At 41.1% G+C, this 18,912-nt stretch overlaps 1 protein-coding gene across 3 annotated transcripts in view; it reads left to right on the top strand.

The window, feature by feature from the left end:
- Window positions 1-17,713, top strand: part of NUP62 (nucleoporin 62) — a 31,062-nt gene extending 13,349 nt beyond the window's left edge. For 2 of the 3 annotated variants that reach the window (XM_072125972.1, XM_072125973.1), the window contains exons 7-12: window positions 1,415-1,559; window positions 2,622-2,671; window positions 5,199-5,333; window positions 7,711-7,822; window positions 15,880-15,946; window positions 17,539-17,713. In XM_072125972.1, coding sequence (XP_071982073.1) covers window positions 1,415-1,559; window positions 2,622-2,671; window positions 5,199-5,333; window positions 7,711-7,822; window positions 15,880-15,946; window positions 17,539-17,630 — 601 coding nt within the window. In that variant the 3' untranslated portion in view covers window positions 17,631-17,713. Of the gene's footprint in view, window positions 1-1,414; window positions 1,560-2,621; window positions 2,672-5,198; window positions 5,334-7,710; window positions 7,823-11,344; window positions 11,467-15,879; window positions 15,947-17,538 lie in introns of those variants that run through there. The other variant, XM_072125974.1, reaches the window with a different exon arrangement.
- The last annotated feature ends 1,199 nt before the right edge of the window (window positions 17,714-18,912 follow it).

The raw sequence follows: 18,912 nt of genomic DNA, 5'->3' as shown, positions 1-18,912 counted from the left end.
TCTTGCACAATCAATGCTTGCATTTTGTCACAATTTGTTGGTTTTTGTTTGTCCACCCGTCTCTTGATTGACCACAAGTTCTCAATAGGATTAAGATCTGGTGAGTTTCCAGGCCATGGACCCAAAATCTCTGTTTTGTTCCCTGAGCCATTTAGTTATCACCTTTGCTTTATGGCAAGGTGCTCCATCATGCTGGAAAAGGCACCAAACTGCTCTTGGACGGTTGGGAGAAGTTGCTCTTGGAGGACATTCTGGTACCATTCTTTATTCATGGATGTGTTTTTAGGCAAGACTGTGAGAGAGCCGGTTCCCTTGGCTGAGAAGCCGCCCCACACATGAATGGTTGCAGGATGCTTTACAGTTGGCATGAGACAAGTATTGCTGGTGGTATCGCTCACCTTGTCTTCTCCGAACAAGCTGTTTTCCAGATGTTCCAAACAATCGGAAAGGGAATTCATCAGAGAAAATGACTTTACCCCAGTCCTCAGCAGTCCACTCCCTGTACCTTTTACAGAATATCAGTCTGTCCCTGATGTTTCTTCTGGAGAGAAGTGGCTTCTTTGCTGTCCTCCTTTACACCAGGCTTTGTTCCAAGAGTCTCCGCCTCACAGTGCGTGCAGATGCACTCACACCTGCCTGTTGCCATTCCTGACCAAGCTCTGCATTGCTGGTAGCCCTGGCACTTGCTAGTCCTTCTTGGGCATCCTGGAGCCTTTTTGGGAACAATGGAACCTCTCTCCTTGAATTCCTTGATGATGCCATAGATTGTTGACTGAGGTGCGATCTTTCTAGCTGTGATACTCTTCCCTGTTAGGCCAGTTTTGTGCAATGATGACTGCACGTGTTTCTTTAGAGATAACCATGGTTAACAGAAGAGAAACAATGATGCCAAGCACCAGCCTCCTTTTAAAGTGCCCAGTGGTGTGACTCCTACTTAATCATGACATATTGATCTCCAGCCCTGTCCTCATCAACACCCACACCTGTGTTACACTAATCTGTGTGCGCTATATAAATAAAGAATTATTATTATTATTACTGGAGCAATCACTGAAACGATGTTAGCTGCTCCTTTTAAGGCAGGCCTGCAATGAAGTTGAAAGTTCATTTTCTAGGCAAATATTGACTTTGCAATTAATTGCTGTTAAGCTGATCACTCTTTATAACATTCTGGAGTATATGCAAATTGCCATTCTAAAACCTGATGCAGCAGACTTTTTAAAAATTAACGTTTGAATAATTCTCAAAACTTTTGGCCATGACTGTACAACAGCAGAATTACTAGAAATGTTTTGCTATTGTTTGTACTATTGATTTATGCAAAGTTTTTTTTGAAAGCTAGCTGTTGTGTGTATTACACGTTATTTCAGAGCTGTGATTAGTCCATAATGTGGTGTTTTATTGCCTTCCGTAGTGCTCCTGCTGTTATGACTTATGCTCAACTGGAGAATCTTATAAATAAATGGAGTTTGGAACTTGAGGATCAAGAAAAACACTTTTTACAACAGGCTACACAAGTTAATGCCTGGGACCGGACACTAATTAACAATGGGGAAAGGGTAAGCAGTGAAAGTTTCTATTTTCAATGTTAAAGGGGCGTTCCCATCTGGGCATTCACATTTAATTTATCTGCCATACATATTAATTTTTTTTTCAATTGGATGTTATTAAAAAATTACCCATAAATGAAGCCATGTTGTACCTTAGAAACAAGATATCTGTCCTTGGATATGACCACTCCCACACCCTGACAGCGTAGGCCACCTATGCGCGTTTGAGCCCTTCCTAACCACCTGGATTTGGTGTTCATTACCACAGGACGGCTGTGGGACATGCAGTAACTCACGACCATTTCATATGTAAAAACTATTTGTTTCTCTGTAAAATCACTCCAGCAGTGGTGCTCATATCTTCTGACAACAATCTTGTTTCTAAAGGAAGTTATCTTCACACAGGTAATGTGTTTTTTTTTTTTTTTTTTTTTTTCTTTGTAACATCCAATTAAAGAAATGCTTTATATTGATAGATATGACAGATGGATTAAATTAAAGGGGTATTCTTATCTGGGCATTCACATTTAATTTTATCCATTTGCCATATGTAAACATTTCTTCAATTGGGTGTTATTAAAAAAATAAGCTCCAGTGTGAAGATAATTTCTCATAAATGTAGTCCCTTGGAAACCAGGTGGCTTCTTCGGATACGACCACCCCGCACTCTGGCAGTGGTGGCCAGACATGGGCTATTGACCCCTGCGTGACCACCAGGATTCGGCTATTATTACCACAGGACGGCTGTAGGGTATGCAGTAACTCCCGGACATTTCATACACAAACACCCTTTGTGTCTTTGTGCAATCCCTCCAGCAGAGGTGGCTGTATCTGAGGACACAGTTTTGTCTCTAAGGGACCATATGACTACATTTATGAGAAATTATCTTCTCCCAGGTAATTTTTTTTTTTTAAATAACACCCAATTGAAGAAATGTTTATACATGGCAAATGAATAAAATTAAATGTGAATGCCCGGATGAGAATACCCCTTTAAACGTAAATACCCAGATGAGACTACCCCTTTAAGTCTAAGTGGTCATCTAAAATCTCACTGATTTGTACCACCAGATCACTGCATTGCATAGAGAAATGGAGAAAGTAAAATTAGACCAGAAGAGGTAAGGCCATAAATCTGTACAACTTTTATGTAAAATGCTTATGATTATACTTGGTTCCATGTATGATTTTACACTGTGCCTTGTATTGCATCTAGGGCGACTGTCTGGAATTTTAGTTTTACTAATTTCTTTTGGAATAAATAAAAGGTTATTTTATATTACTGGAGAGATCAACTACTGGTACATTTACAACCTTCTTTTCATACACCTGATTTTCTCATAGTTTGATTTTATTTTTTAAATGGGGTAGCTTGTCAAATGGGGTAGGAACAAGGCAGAATTGCTGTGGTGGTTTTATAGGAAAAAGAAAACATGCAAATGGAAGATGTAGATCTAGTGTCAAATGATACAAGATCTTGTATAAAAGAGGCCTTACACAGCTATAAGTTTACATACAGTGGGGCAGTTTTACAAAACTTGACTAAAAGATAAGTTTATAGATTTTGAGGGGGCTGGTTTCTCATCGCGTTTTTGGTATACGTCTGGAAAGCACCCAATGCATAAGCTTTACATAACTTTTAACTCCCACCTTGGTCAGCTTTAACTTCCCCCTCCTGACAGCGGACCGGCCAGCCGCGCTCGGAGTGCCCAACGCAGGCTCCTTGGTCTTTAGAAACAAATTTAAGGTCCTGATCAGATGAGTACTAAGGCTTTTTAGCTGAAACGCATAGATCAGAACCTACTGAGTTTTATCCGATGTATGCCCATGCTGAATAATGAAAATTAGTTTTTAAAGACAAAGGAGCCTGCGCAGGAGTTTCTGTTTCTCTCTGAATGCATAAGCTTAGCATATCCATTGATAAATAATGGCAGGCGGAGGCATAGTTGTTGCCTCTGGCTGACCACTATTTCTCCCGTAGGCTACAGCAAGCTACGTCTTTTCATCCAGCAGCCTCCGTCTGAGCGACACATGCGCTCAGCAGAGGCAAAGATCGCTATGGGGAGCGGATGCAGCATATTTCATCTCTCCCCACAGTCCTGTTGAGTGCATCAGTCACTCAGCAGGAGGGAGGACCCGGTGATGTCACTGTCCATATTACTGACCATGACATCACTGAGGTAACACCCCATTCGGGGACGGGAGGAGTTCCTGGGTGACATAACCCCTACAGTGGGGAAACACCTGCGCCATACGTTGCAAGGACACGTCAGAATTCTCCTGATGTGTCATTACAACGTATGGCACAAAACGTGACGTGAACCCAGCCTTAGCTGTACATTTCTGCCATTTTCTTCCATAATTCAAGTAATTTATCACTAAATAACATTCCGTTTGTATGAAGGTTTCTATTGTATTGTCTTTCCTGATCATGGTTTTGTTTTTTTTCCCCTTTGCATGTACTGGTGCTTTTGGTAGGTGTTGTATGGAGAGAGCTCACAGACTGAGCTCTCTTAATACACAGCAGGTGTTACTGCTGTGGTCTGTGCTATTGAACCTGACCTCGGCACCTAACATTGCTGCCGATGGGCGCCGCTATCTTGGATGGACGATTGCCTCACCCCGTGAGGTCATGAGAGGGTGGGGAATCTATTGCCATTGCAACCTACAGCCTGTATGAGACTGGTAGGCTTGACATGTATAATGATCTCCAATAGCCTGACTGGCTATTAGAAAGCATCAGTAAAATTGCTACATATTGCAATACAGTAGCATTGCAGTGTATAGTATGAGCACTCAGACCCTGCAGGGTTAAAGTACCCTAGATGGGCTAAAATAATAGTAAAATAAATATTAAATTACCTATAAAAATAAACCTATAAAATATTTGGTATCACCACGTCCCAAAATGTCAATTTTATAAAAATATATAAAATATTCTTCCCAGCCGTAAACACTGTAACAGAAAATAGCATCCAAATGTCCTAATTGCCACTTTTTCCATCCATTAATCTTTTGAATTAAAAATTATCAAATGTTTATTTAGGTCCCAAATTGATGCAAATTAAAATGCTAGCATGGACCGCAAAAAAACATCTTGCATACACCAAAGTTATTGGCCTCAGAATTTGGCAAAATGGCAAATACTTTTACTGTACAATAGATTATTTATTTATTTTTTTTTTATGTTATTTAATCTGTGGGGTGAAACAATCACAGGGATACCTCATTTTTATATAGGTTTTATAAGTCATTTGGAGCACAAAATGGAAGATGTAAAAACAGAGCCTACAAAAAAAAAAACGCAGCAAATGTGCTAGTGGAATTTTTTCCAACTTTCCAGTACATTGCTGGGAATATTAAATTGCGCCACTAAAAAGTACAATTTATCCTGCAGATAACAAGCCATCACACATCTCTGTAAATGTAAAAATAAAATGTATTGCATTTGGAATGAGCGGAGTAAAAAAACTCCTAAAAACGAAAAAGGGCCAAGTCCTCTAAAGGTTAAAGATCTAAATCTATATAGCAGAATTTCAGTTGCACTCTATGTTCTAGCACCATCGTACCATTTTTAAATAAATTCTGGTAGCATCAAAGTGGTCTCTTCAATAGAAAGTCTTTATGGAGTATTTATATTTTGTTAAGGCTTGATCAAGAATTGGACTTCATCCTTTCTCAACAAAAAGAATTAGAGGACCTCTTAACACCACTGGAAGAATCGGTCAAGGAACAGAGTGGAACAATCTATCTGCAGCATGCAGATGAGGAGAGAGAAAAGACGTAAGTTTAGAGGTGGATTGTGAGTCCAGTATTTTGAAAGTTTAACAGTTTGCGTAATACTTTTACGTAGAATGGAGGAAAAACCTGATTTTTACTTACACGCTGCCCCTAAGACTAAAATAGAGTAGTGGAAATGGATAGGTAAATTAGAAAATGTTTTATCTTTTTGGTGGACAAAGTGCTTCGAGGACGAATATTCCACTTCGTCAGGTCCACTATAAAATGTACACTAAAAAGAAAACCTTGTGACAAAGCACAAGAGTGATATAAGTAAGCATAAAACGATATAAGCATGATAAATAAGTATACTAAGCGACAGGACAAAGTACATGGTAAAAATTCATAGACTGAGTAAAATGTATAATAAATAGCTAAAAGATGGGTTATGAATATTGGTGATCTCTTAAAGGAAACCTACCACATGAAATGGTAAGTGTAAGATGCAAATACCGGGCACCAGCTCAAGGTAAGCTGGTGCCAGAGCTTATTTTCGTTAGTGTCCTTAACCACTGTATCGCGTTTTAAACACTTTTTCATCTTTATAGCTGAAGCAGCTTCAGTGCACCATGCCGCGCGACCGAAACGTCACTGGCTCTCCTTCACTTCCTATATAGGCGCGCGCACGGTCGCGCAACATGGTGGGCCGAAGCTGCTTCAGCTATAAAGATGAAAAAGTGTTAAAACCGCAATACAGCAGTTTAGGACACGAAAACGAAAATAAGCTCCGGCACCAGCTCACCCTTTGCATCTTACACCTACACCACTTCATGTGGTAGGTTTCTTTTTAAGATGTGAACTGGTATATATGTTCAGGTGTTACAAGGGTTAGAACAGCAAACAGCTACCAGTGGAGCACAGGGATAAACATAACTGATTTATGCGTTGGCACACCACAACCTTTCAGTATTGGATGGTGGGAATAGGACTGGGAAGGAAGTGGAAGCAGGTGATGAGGCTTGGCTGGGTGCAGTGGAGGTGGGTGAAGACACAAGGCAGTATACTTATTTATTATGCTTATACCGTTTTATGCTTGCTTATTTATGTAACTCTTTTGCTTTGTTGCAATGTTTTTCTTTTTAGTGTACATTTTACATTGGACCTGATGAGCTGGACAATTCGTCCTCGAAACGCATTGTCCGCCAAAAAAATTATATTTTCTAATTTGCCTATCCTTTTCCACTACTTTATTTTAGTCTAAGGGACAGCACGTATGTAAAAACCTGTTTTGTTTTTTTTTCCCTCCATTCTACCCATTTATTCACCACACCACCAGTCACACACTGACTGCCACAGGGTACGCTGCAGCCCATTCTGGACTGTGAAAACGTATCTGTACACATTGTCATGGCCTATTCCTCGGCCACCTTAGAGCGCCACGTGATATACCATTTCAACTACAGTAATAGAACAGAAAGTATAGATAGAAACACACACGCTTGGTTTTCTATGGCAGCTTTATATAGTGCTATGCCATTAGACATTGGACTTATACCTTGTATGCCTAATCGTCATGAAATGATTGTACTTGGAAATAACCGGCAATGTGTTGCAATGGTAATGCAGTCTACCACAGGATTGGGTAAAAGAACATGGTTTTCATCTATTTAGCATTGCTCGGTATGTGGTATACTGTATTCCTAATGGAAATGTTCTCTTTTATGTGGATCAGATAATGGTGAATTTATAGCTGCGCACGATTATTCAGTTTATGTTACCCTGTTTTCTTCCAGTTCCAGGAAAAAATAGATAATCCCTTTTTCATCCCATCCAAACCGGCAAGAACCACTTACTGTGACAGACATTTTTTTTTAAAATGGAATAATGCCTTGACCTCAAATTAACAAAAATTACCTGTCACTTCTTAGGACAAATTCAAACGAATGTGTGGCATAAATCCGGCGCACCGGAGAGGAGGGGTAACCCCCTCCCCTCTCCATAGAGATGAACTGTGTACGGCCGTGCACACAAGGAAAGATAGGACATATTCTCTGTGTGGCCATTGACGTCTATGGGGGACGTATGCATGGTCGCAAGCTTCAGCCTTATTGAAAAAAACTTGTATCGGATGTAATATTCAGAATAACTTTGTTTTCTGCAATATAGGCAAAGTAAATATATTTGGCTAATTATGGGATGTATTCGCTCTGGTGTTTTTCCTGATTGATTTTGATGGTAGATTTCCTTAAATGTCAGTGTTAACAAAATAAATGGTTTAAGTAAAAATAAAGAAGTCCTTCCAAGAAATGACTGAAGATTGTCAAACTTCAAATCAAAATTACCAAAGTGTGTTAAAGATATTCAGATCTCTCTGTATAATGTTTGACATTTTGCCAGTGGATTATTCTCTTAGCCTCATAATTTTGTCTTTCGCCAACAGATACAAGCTGGCAGAGAACATTGACGCTCAACTGAAGAGAATGGCCCAGGACTTAAAGGATGTTATTGAACATCTCAACACAACCGCAGGCCCTGCCGATGCCAGTAATCCGGTAAGTAGTAACACTCACCAAAGTGCTTAAACCTTGGTAATTATCTGTAGCTCATATATTTCCTGTATGTACAAGATCTGCCAGGATTTAATGTTGTCAAGTGTTTTCTATTCTTAAATGTCATTTTATTGTAACCCAAGTTAAAGAATATATTGACCATTCTTGTTTTTTTTAAATCTGGACCCAATGTTTAACCCTTTCCCTGCCAAGGATGTATCCTACGTCTTCACAGTGTAGCATATCTGATATTATACTGTTTATACTTGAGTATAAGCAGAGTTTTTCAGCACAATTTTTGTGCTGAAAAATCCTCATTTTGACTTTTACTCAAATATATTTAATAAAAAACATAAAGTTAGTACTCTCCCTCCAGCACTGACCCCCGGCATCATCTTCTCCCTGCAGCACCTCTTTGGGTTCTAGGCCATGCCGGCAGATGCACTTATATGTTATCTGCTGCACAGAAACCAATGACGCAGCAGTGTCGCTGCCTCCTGACGTTATCAGTTTCTGTGCTGGCTTTATTTTTTTAAGGAGGCACTTTGCTGGGCATTACACGGATGGGGGCACTTTGCTGGGCATTACACGGATGGGGGCACTCTGCTGGGCATTACACGGATGGGGGCACTCTGCTGGGCATTACACGGATGGGGGCACTCTGCTGGGCATTACACGGATGGGGGCACTCTGCTGGGCATTACACGGATGGGGGCACTCTGCTGGGCATTACACGGATGGGGGCACTCTGCTGGGCATTACACGGATGGGGGCACTCTGCTGGGCATTACACGGATGGGGGCACTCTGCTGGGCATTACACGGATGGGGGCACTCTGCTGGGCATTACACGGATGGGGGCACTCTGCTGGGCATTACACGGATGGGGGCACTCTGCTGGGCATTACACGGATGGGGGCACTCTGCTGGGCATTACACGGATGGGGGCACTCTGCTGGGCATTACACGGATGGGGGCACTCTGCTGGGCATTACACGGATGGGGGCACTCTGCTGGGCATTACACGGATGGGGGCACTCTGCTGGGCATTACACGGATGGGGGCACTCTGCTGGGCATTACACGGATGGGGGCACTCTGCTGGGCATTACACGGATGGGGGCACTCTGCTGGGCATTACACGGATGGGGGCACTCTGCTGGGCATTACACGGATGGGGGCACTCTGCTGGGCATTACACGGATGGGGGCACTCTGCTGGGCATTACACGGATGGGGGCACTCTGCTGGGCATTACACGGATGGGGGCACTCTGCTGGGCATTACACGGATGGGGGCACTCTGCTGGGCATTACACGGATGGGGGCACTCTGCTGGGCATTACACGGATGGGGGCACTCTGCTGGGCATTACACGGATGGGGGCACTCTGCTGGGCATTACACGGATGGGGGCACTCTGCTGGGCATTACACGGATGGGGGCACTCTGCTGGGCATTACACGGATGGGGGCACTCTGCTGGGCATTACACGGATGGGGGCACTCTGCTGGGCATTACACGGATGGGGGCACTCTGCTGGGCATTACACTAAAGCATAACTATAAAGCTATAGTGATTTCAGCAAATTATTATCTGCACAGAGCTGATACTGCTGATGACAAGGTGGAGGAAGAATGCAGCATAAGCTGCAGAGAAATGCCCCATTTTTTTCATATTGATATACTTAGAAAAACAAATGCCAAGAAATTTTTTATCTTTGGCCACCTGTCTTTCATTTAGTATTAAGCCCTCATTTTATTTCCTTCTTACAGATTTTGGTAAGTGTTTTGTAAGTATTGAAAGCCTCAGGTGACCCTCAGATTTATATTTTTGAATTCGCTCTTTTCATCATTAATTTCCCTTTTAACTGTAGCTGTAAGCCACACTGGGTGTAATCTAGCCCGTCTATACTGGTTACCTACTGGAATAAATTTACAAGTATAATGACGCAGGATAGAATTTCTCCCATGTAACATTCATATCATCATGTCACAGTATCTGATCCCAGTCTATTTCCTGTAGTACAGCCCTGGATTTTGGGAAATGAGCCTTCTTAATATTCAATGTTTTCGATTTTCCCAAATGTTTTTTAACGTAAACAATAAACATTTCTCTTTGCCTATTGTGGCTACATAGTAACACTGCAATCGGAAACAAAAAAACACCCATTCCTGAATACATTTTTTACTTTTACGCCATTGTACCTATGTTATGGCGTTCTTACAAATCAAATTCAATTCAATACAGTCAAATTCTTATGTCCTTAGTTATCTCACTTGCTTGGTTGATGGATATAGATCATATTTATTTTGGTTACTGTTCATAGTATCGTTGTATATAAAGCTGGGAAAAGACACAAGTCCATAAAGTCCAACCTTTAAGAATTAAACAAATGCTTTTTCCCCATAACCCGTGATATTTTTGGTCTGCATAAAGTCACCCTTGAACGTGTACATAGAGTCCTCCATAACAACCTCCTGCGGCAGAGAGTTCCACAGTCTCACTGCTCTTACAGTAAATGTCTATGGCGATAGTCGACCACCTCTCATCTAGTGTGTAAGCGAGTGTACAATAGTACATCTGTATCAATGAACTCCTCACATTTTACTGTTTTTAGGAAAGTACATTTTCTTTATATAAGTAGTCTGGATTTGTACATATTTTTAGTGAAAAATTAAGAATTTTTATGTAGCATTTTCATTTTATCCATTTTTTCAGTGTTTTCTGCAAAGCTGCATGAAGGTGGTAGCCTGTGTGAATAAAAGTTATTTTTGTATAAACAGTAGGCTTTGATTTCTGAAAAAATATGATTTAGACAGAAGAGGAGCCTGCAGACCCCTGCCCCCAGTATATAGCCTGCAGACCCCTGCCCCCAGTATATAGCTGGCCATGCCTATATATATTAAAAAAAAAAATACTGTACTCACCTTTCCGACAGCCACCCTCCCTTCCCCCCTCCGGGTCCTCTTCTAGCTTAGGGTTCCTGCGGCTCCTCTTCGGGTTCCTCTGGCTCCTTGGGGACGCGACTGGCACCCACAATGACATCAAATGCTTGGCGACGTCATTGTGTGCGCTGCCGGCATCACGTAGGAACTCGAGGAGGATCCAGAGCACCCAAAGACAAACCTGGAGCACCCGAAGCAAGAACAGGACCAGTGGGGGATGTCGGAAAGGTTAGTACAGTGTTAATTTCTTTTTTTTTTTATACTCAAGTATAAGCTGAGTAAGGGTTTTTCAGCACAGTTTTTGCGCTGAAAAATTCTGCTTATATGCGAGTATATGTGTTACTATTCCTACCCTGTTTCCCCTAAAATAAAACCTTGTACAATTTCTTTGCAGCTTAGAAATACAAGATCTTTCCTGAAAATAAGACCTAGTGGCAGTCATTGCTACATCTCCCCCCACACCATACATTTAGTATTAGTAGATACTTTTAGATACTGGAAGACGCTGTGACACAAAGATGCATATTGGTAGTCTCAAGACAAATGCTAACACCAGGTTCTCTTTTTTCAAAAAATATATAGGTTTCAGAGTTGCTGTCACTTTTTAATGTGAAAGAATTTTTAGGGCCACTGGCCAAAAGAATCCCTCACAGGGGACGATGATGCATGTGTGATACGACTAAGCCGTCCGATGATACTGTCACGTGTGGTGAAATCCATTGCGAATATTACATTACTAACGGTAGTAAGCTGGAGGGCGGCGGTAATAAAGGTGAGGCAGATGGGAAAACTTTATGGACATATTCTGGAACCAGATAGGACCCAAGATCCATAGGATCTTAATGTTTCCGCTAATGTCACCTAATGGCTTCCCCTAGCAACAATATCTCCATCTCTATAACGACATGTAAACATTCAAGTCCGACTCCCATTGAGTCATGAAGGGCAATTTCTGGTCTTTAGGCAGTTGATTCAATATCAAGTAAATTGAGACTAAAAACACTATTTCTAGAAGTCTCTAAGTATGTCATATCTGGAAGAGGAGTCTGAGGACATAGAGACCTAGTAAAATGAAGCAGCTGCCCTAGTTTGAGCCTGTAAGATTGGTGGAGGTCATGTTGCGTAACAAAGGTGGACATTGCAGACACCTTATCCCCATCTAGGAAATGGTGGTGTTGTGTCAAGCAGACACATTATGATCCTTCTAGTGCTGGCAATGTGATTAAATTATCAGGTTACAGGTTTATATACACTTTCATTTAGCTTCTGAACATTGACTAGTATCTTCCATATAGAAAAAGAGAGATGAGACAGATCAGAGATGAGATGATTAGATCCATGAGATGCATATTGAACATGACATACTCGGCTCTACTATATCTCACCTATAACTCATACTGTCAGATCTGCTGTGCTTCTCCTGGATGTAGCTTTACTCTCCTCACACACGTTGCCATAAAGTCTCTGTGTGCGCTCGTCCTGATATGCAAGGGTGGGGGCTAAGGGCAATGAGCAGAGAGCAGCTCATGGCAGGATCATACAGAAAAGCAAGATGACTGCCGTCTCTAGACAGAAGATCCACGGTCGGGTTCAGGGGCAAGCAAAATTGTGTACACCAGGACTGATAGAGCCTCCCATTTGGCAACTGCCTAGTCACACAGCACATGCTAATGCAAGGTACAATATAACATATCTTTTTTTCTGTAAAACCTTTTTACAGAAAACTTATTGAAAGTTTGTAAAACCTGTTTTTAATACAAAAACACTTTGGCAGTGTATGTACTATGCTCTGTGGGGACTGGGGGAGTGCTCAAAATGGGTCTCCTGGTGACAGGTTTCCTTTAAAGTACATCTACTACAAGGATCAAGGGTTGTAAACCAAGCACACTGACACATAATGGTGTGTTCCCACTCTTCTTTAAAAGACACCTGTCATCTAGTCTCTAACTATTCTGTCACGACCGCTGACCGCCGGCACTACTGTCTAACTTCCACTAATATTGAACCGTCTACCAGTTTCACTTTGAGCGGGCCAATGCTTTCTAATGGCCGATTATGAAAATATATTTAGGTTTGGTGTTTAAGCTTATAAGCTTAATATGCCCTTGTGTTTAAAGGCAATCTACCATTTGATTTCATGTATTATGAACCAAACATACCTTGACACTGATGCAGAAACATATCCTTTATAATCCCTGACTTGAGTGGTTTTGCTGAAAACAATTATAAAATTCAGGACCTTGGGAAAGCTGGGTTGGATTCAGTCTGTGGTTCATAAACTCATTACATGGACAGACAGGACTAATCAACCTGAGCTGGATCATTGATTACTTCTGCCTGTCAGGCAAATCCTAGTGATTACATCAGTCTCTGGAGCATTAATTTGAGAGGAGAAGCGACATATTATTATACATTTTTAATTGTCTTTTCAGCACAACCACTCAGTTCAGCTATTAAACAACATATGCTTCAGCATCAGTGTAGCTACATTGTCAATCTATTTAACTCTTTAAGGACCTGGCCCTTTTTTTTTTATTTTTTTTTTTTTGATTTTTCACTCCCCACAATCAAAAATCTATGGTATGTAATATTCCATGTTGTGTTCTGGGAAGTGGGAAAAAATTACATGTCTACTTTATTATTTTGGTTGTTGCGATTACGGGGATACCAAATTTGTATAGGTTTTATGTTTTCATACATTTACAAAAATGAAAACCCTCTGTACAATCTCTTTTTTTTTTTTTCAGATTTTGCCATCTTCTGGCACTAATAACTTCTCTTTATACTTTGGTGTATGGAGCTGTGGGTGGTTTTTGCGAGTTCTGATGAAGCTTTCAATGTTAGCGTTTTTAGGACTTTATGGCATTTTCAGACGCAGCGATAATGATTTTTACTGTTTTATTTATATCCAATCTAGGTAAAGGGGGGGGTGATTTTGAATTTTTAGGGGTGTGTTTTTTTTTTGTTTTTTTTTTACTAATTTTTTAGGCTCCCTGGGGTACTTAAACCCTAGGTCAGTGATGGCGAACCTTTTATAGACCGAGTGCCCAAACTAAAACGCAAAATGTACCTACTTATCACAAAGTGCCAATAAGGCAATTCACACTCGGGGCCAGTACCTGATCAGTAGTAACTCCTCTCTAGTGCTTCTAAATTGAATTGCGTTTTAAAATGCAAACTGCCCAATAATGCCAACATAGATAACTAGAAAATCTGCAGCAGTCCTAGGTTAGTAATTAATAAAAAAAAATAGTTCACTACATACATAGGGAGCTACTGGGTTTAACAGTCCAGTGTTAAGTTTACACAGAACTGCTGGGATACCAGACCGCATATATTACTCAGGACTGCTGCAGTCTGCCAACTTTCTTTTCTTGCATAGGACTGCTACCTTATGCATCACTGTTTTACATGAAGGAAGAGGCAGTAATGAATGAAAACTGTCTAGCTACAGAAGTCCTATGTAACTTATGGAACAATAAGATGCAGCAGTCTGTTACTCAAATTGGATTTTGTACCATGCAGTGCTGTATTTTACACAGGACTGCTGCAGCCTATTGTCCCATAGTTTACTTAGGACTACTGTATTTCCCTCAATGTGACACAAAAAGTACAGGGTAAAACCTTTTACAGGACTGCCTGAGGGAGGGTGAGGCAGCAGTCCTATGTATGAAACTTACATAGGACTGCTGCTTTTCCCTCCATGTAAAGGAGACAGTCCTGTGTAAGTACAATAGTGCTGTTCCATACACAGGGCTGTCTGATACGGATTGGGATCCTGCAGTCCTATGTACAGTGAGTGAATAAGCATCAGGGCTGTTTGTGGGGTTTGGTGACAAAGAAGGCTAAATGCAAGTGGAATGAGCAGAACTGAGAGCTCACCCAGCAGCTATCACCCAGCAGCTATCACCCAGCAGCCATCTCACAGCCTGGACTCCTGTGCTGCATCTGTAGCTTATCCTCAGTTCTTCCTGATGACAGGCGGGAGGAGAGCAGGGACTGATGCAGGAGACGCTGTGTGAGTGTCCAGCGTCTGTGACTCCACCCACATGCAACCTCTGACCTCTGTGGCTGGCTCCGTGCTGCTGCATGCTGAGACGTGTTAGCTGTGAGCAGACAGCAGTGCTGGCACACAGGAAACTCCACAGAGACCTGACACCTTCACAGCATGAAGATCGCCTGAGCAGGGTCAGTTCCAGTGAGCCTCCGGCAGTGGTTCAGGCATCGGTGCGCGTGCCCACCGAGAGGGCTCTGCGTGCCCTCTCTGGCACGCGTGCCATAGGTTCGCCACCACTGCCCTAGGTTGTCTGATCCTATCATAAACTGCCATGCTGCTGTATAGCATAGTAATGAATTGGTTAAATCCAGACAGCCTCGGGTCTTCCGAAGACCCGAAGCTGTCATGGCAACCGATCGGCCCTCCCCGATGATGTCACATTGACCATCTCCAACAGCGTGGGCGTCGTCATCTTCTTGAAGCCGCCAGCAGCTTTGCTGACAGCGATATCTGGGTTATGCGGGCAGCTATAAGCCGCAAAGACTTACCTGCTATAGAGAGGGCTCAGCCCGTGAACCATCCCCATGCACCAGCATCCGACCTGTGACGTGCTAGGGTTAAATGTTACTCTGGAGCTCTTTGTTCTTGTCCTTTTTCTTTATGCAATTCCACAAGTTTCTTTCTCCTTCAATAGCAAAGGTCACTCAAATGTGTTCACACAATAAAAGGTCCTCCAATGAGAATAAGTCACTATTCAGACACCACCGCTACATTTTCTCCTCTTCCGTTCCCACTACAGATTGCGGCGGGCTGCTGGAAGAGATTTGCACATAGTGTAGTCCGTTTTGGATAGTCACGGTTTATTCCATATAAAGTATACTCCCAAACAAAAAAATGTGCATATAAAAGTATTCATTAGGATGCCAGTCTCACGTGTTGGGCGGACATGCTAGGGGTTTACTGTACACCAGTCTCCTGCTGCTGCATATAATTGTATAGCCTAAATTGTGTTCGACTTAAACAAGTGTGTCATTAAACCTTTAAATAATTTCCATTATTTTACAGAATACTGCCAATATTTCAATGAGGCAAACCAATGATTCTATTTTTGTATTTACAGCTCCAGCAGATCTGTAAAATCTTGAATGCGCATGTGGATTCATTGCAGTGGATCGACCAGAATTCAGGTAATTGCTACAAAACGTGTTCTCATCAGTAAGCTTTATCTGGGAATATCCCTTTTTGTGTCAGACCCAAGTCAGCATTGAAATATACAGTGAAAATTTTATGTTAGATTAGTTTGAATATAGACACAGATCCATCGAGTCCAAGCTATAATAATGCAAATAGACTTGGGCCAATCATCCATAGTGGGAAAAAATTCCATACCAACTCAGAATAACATCCTGGATCAATGTCACATTGCAACTAGCAAGCTGCATAACATAATATTTTCCATTTTAACACTTTGTATACAGAGACAAATCTATTAGCAGGTTTCACCATCCCCCCCCCCCCCAAGCTAATTATACTATCAATTAGGGCTCATTACATCCTTTCTACCAATACCTTTCATAACTCTGAGAACTTTAATTCATATGCAAATTTGCCCAAAAGCGTTTTAGTGGGAGCCACCAGACTTCTACACAACTGTACCCCATGCATATATCCGACCAAATGAAGTCACAGCAGCCTCCATGGACTTCTACTCCTCCTCATCCTTCATGGAGGCTGCTGTGATTTATGTAATCACATACATGAGGTACAGTTTGACATCATTGTAGGTCCTTATAGAAATAGCACTGGTCACATGAATATGGTACTGAATGTACTACAAAATTGACACAATATTTCCCATCTGTACATTGAGCTTTATATGTCTGTAGTTGAATATTAGCAGATGGTCCCTAAGTACGAGGAGGCAGAGAAGGGATTTGAAGAGATGCAGAGCTGTCAGTCAGAATAATGGGCGTGGCTCACTGCCATCCTAAGAGAGGAGATAAGTCAGAGATACTAGAGATGAGTTAGAAAAGCTAATTTGCATATCAGAACATTTGTAATAAAGGTACAGTGCCCCACTGGCAGCTAATTTAAGGTGATATAGGGAGGACTTACTAAAAGGAGTAACTCTATCAGAAGGCATTCTTAAGGGGGGGGGGGGGGGGGAGTCAAAATCTGGTGACAGGTCCTCTTTAGAGGGGTTATCCAGGAACACCATTTTATATATTTTTATTTGTTAAATTTTATATAACTGGGTGTGATAAAAAATAATAAACTGCCATAGTCTCTTCCTCTCTCCGCACTTTATTGTCTGTGCCTCCCCTCTCTGGCTCTGTTATTGCATTCAGCGGCCTGCAGTGACTTCACATTAACAGCCTTAAAACTCCTGATTTTGGTTTTACACATTGATGCAAAACACCGATGTAAATCTATTGTATGTAAATAAAGTTTTGGGAAGGAGTAATACTACTACAGGAATGAATAAAAGGCCATCTAATATAATACAGTAATCATGATTAGCATGCCCCCCACCCCTCTTTTTTCCCTCTCCCTTCCCAGTCCATTTTCCCCAATTTTATCTGTATTGTAGGGTTGTTGTTTAATACTGTCTCTTTAGAGCCGAAGGCCTACTTGAATATGCTCTCTTTTTTATCATTATGGGGCTGTGACCTGAACATATGTCCTTATTGTGGGCTTCCTGCTCTCCCACTGTCTGTTGTGTTTTTTTTTCAATAAAATATTAATTGAACCATAATATAATATCTTTTTTTTTCTGTAGCTCTTCTTCAAAGGAAAGTGGAACAAGTGGCAAAGGAATGTGAGAGTCGAAGAAAAGACCAAGAGCGAGGATTCTCCATTACTTTTGACTAAGCTTAGTTGAGCAGTTGTTTAGTTTATGTGCTTTATTAAATTTTTTTTCCATGTTTAAATAAAGGTTGTTTTTTTTTTTTTCATTAATGCTTTTAATTTCATCTTAAGAAAAAACATAAACATACAGTTAAAGAGAACCCGTTAGGCAAATTAACCCCCGAAGCTAAATATATTTTCATAAACTACCACTAGAAAGCATTGTCCCTATTCCGTCATTGTCCCTCTACATGCCTGTAAACTTAAGCAATCAGGTACTAATAATGATAATGAAGAAAATAAATAAATTTCAAATAGATTCACTATATTTGGTAAGTATTAAAAAGAAATGTACTAAATTTAATTTTTGAAATTGCACTCCTCACAAAAAATATTGTTCTGGATAAAAGTGATGCTGTAAACTTAAAGGAAAAGTGTCCCCAGGGACCTAATTTTCACTACAGACAGGCTGCAGAAGCCATTTACAGCTGCATTGCAAATATGCCTTGCTGCCTTCTCTAATTACAATATAATTATGTGTTTTTACTTGCCTTGCACCCTGATAGAATCCTTAATGTCCCAAGGATGGCTCTGGTATGGATGCATATAAAAAATAAAATAAAAAACACGTGACTTGTCTATGCTGCTCACTTAGCTTCCAGACCTCTACCTTTGTGCTTCTGTACAACTCCCTATGAGCTCTGTGAGTGAAGAAGCAGGAGGGAGGAGTTGTGATGGCGGAGTTGTACTGAGAGCTCAGGTGTGAGCAGCAGAGCCCAACCCCTGGGACTAAGCAGAGGATCCGGTCAGGTTGTAAAACACAATTATAGTATAATGAAAATGCTTACAGAAAGGGATCTTTGCAATGCAGCTGTAATAGGCTTTTGCAACCTGTCTTTAGTAAAAAAAAAAAAAAAAGAGGTCCTTGGTGACAGGTTCCCTTAAAAATACTCTGGTGCCCAAGACCGACATTATTTCAAGTGTGGTCTGATCTGTGATTTGTTTAAGGGCAAAACTAAGTCCTTATCATGAGAATTTATGCCTCTCTTGATACATCCCATAATTATTTTTGCTTTACTAGTAGATGCCTGCCTTTAGTCACTAAAATTAAAGAAAGTCTACTATCAAAATCAAGCATAATAAACCATGGACAGTCATAGATTCAGGCACAGTAAGTGTAGCAGTGTTCTTATGTATTTTACAAGGAGGCAGTGGATAACACATATGTTTATAATTATGCTTATGATCCTGAAATGCTCTGGGGGATGTTTCCAGAGCCCCTCAGCGCCTTAGCTTCACAAGCTAA

The sequence above is a fragment of the Engystomops pustulosus genome, chromosome 9 (assembly GCF_040894005.1).
Source record: "Engystomops pustulosus chromosome 9, aEngPut4.maternal, whole genome shotgun sequence".
Taxonomy (NCBI): domain Eukaryota; kingdom Metazoa; phylum Chordata; class Amphibia; order Anura; family Leptodactylidae; genus Engystomops; species Engystomops pustulosus.
The sequence above is the reverse complement of the archived record's forward strand: the minus strand, read 5'-3'. Positions and strand labels throughout refer to the sequence as shown.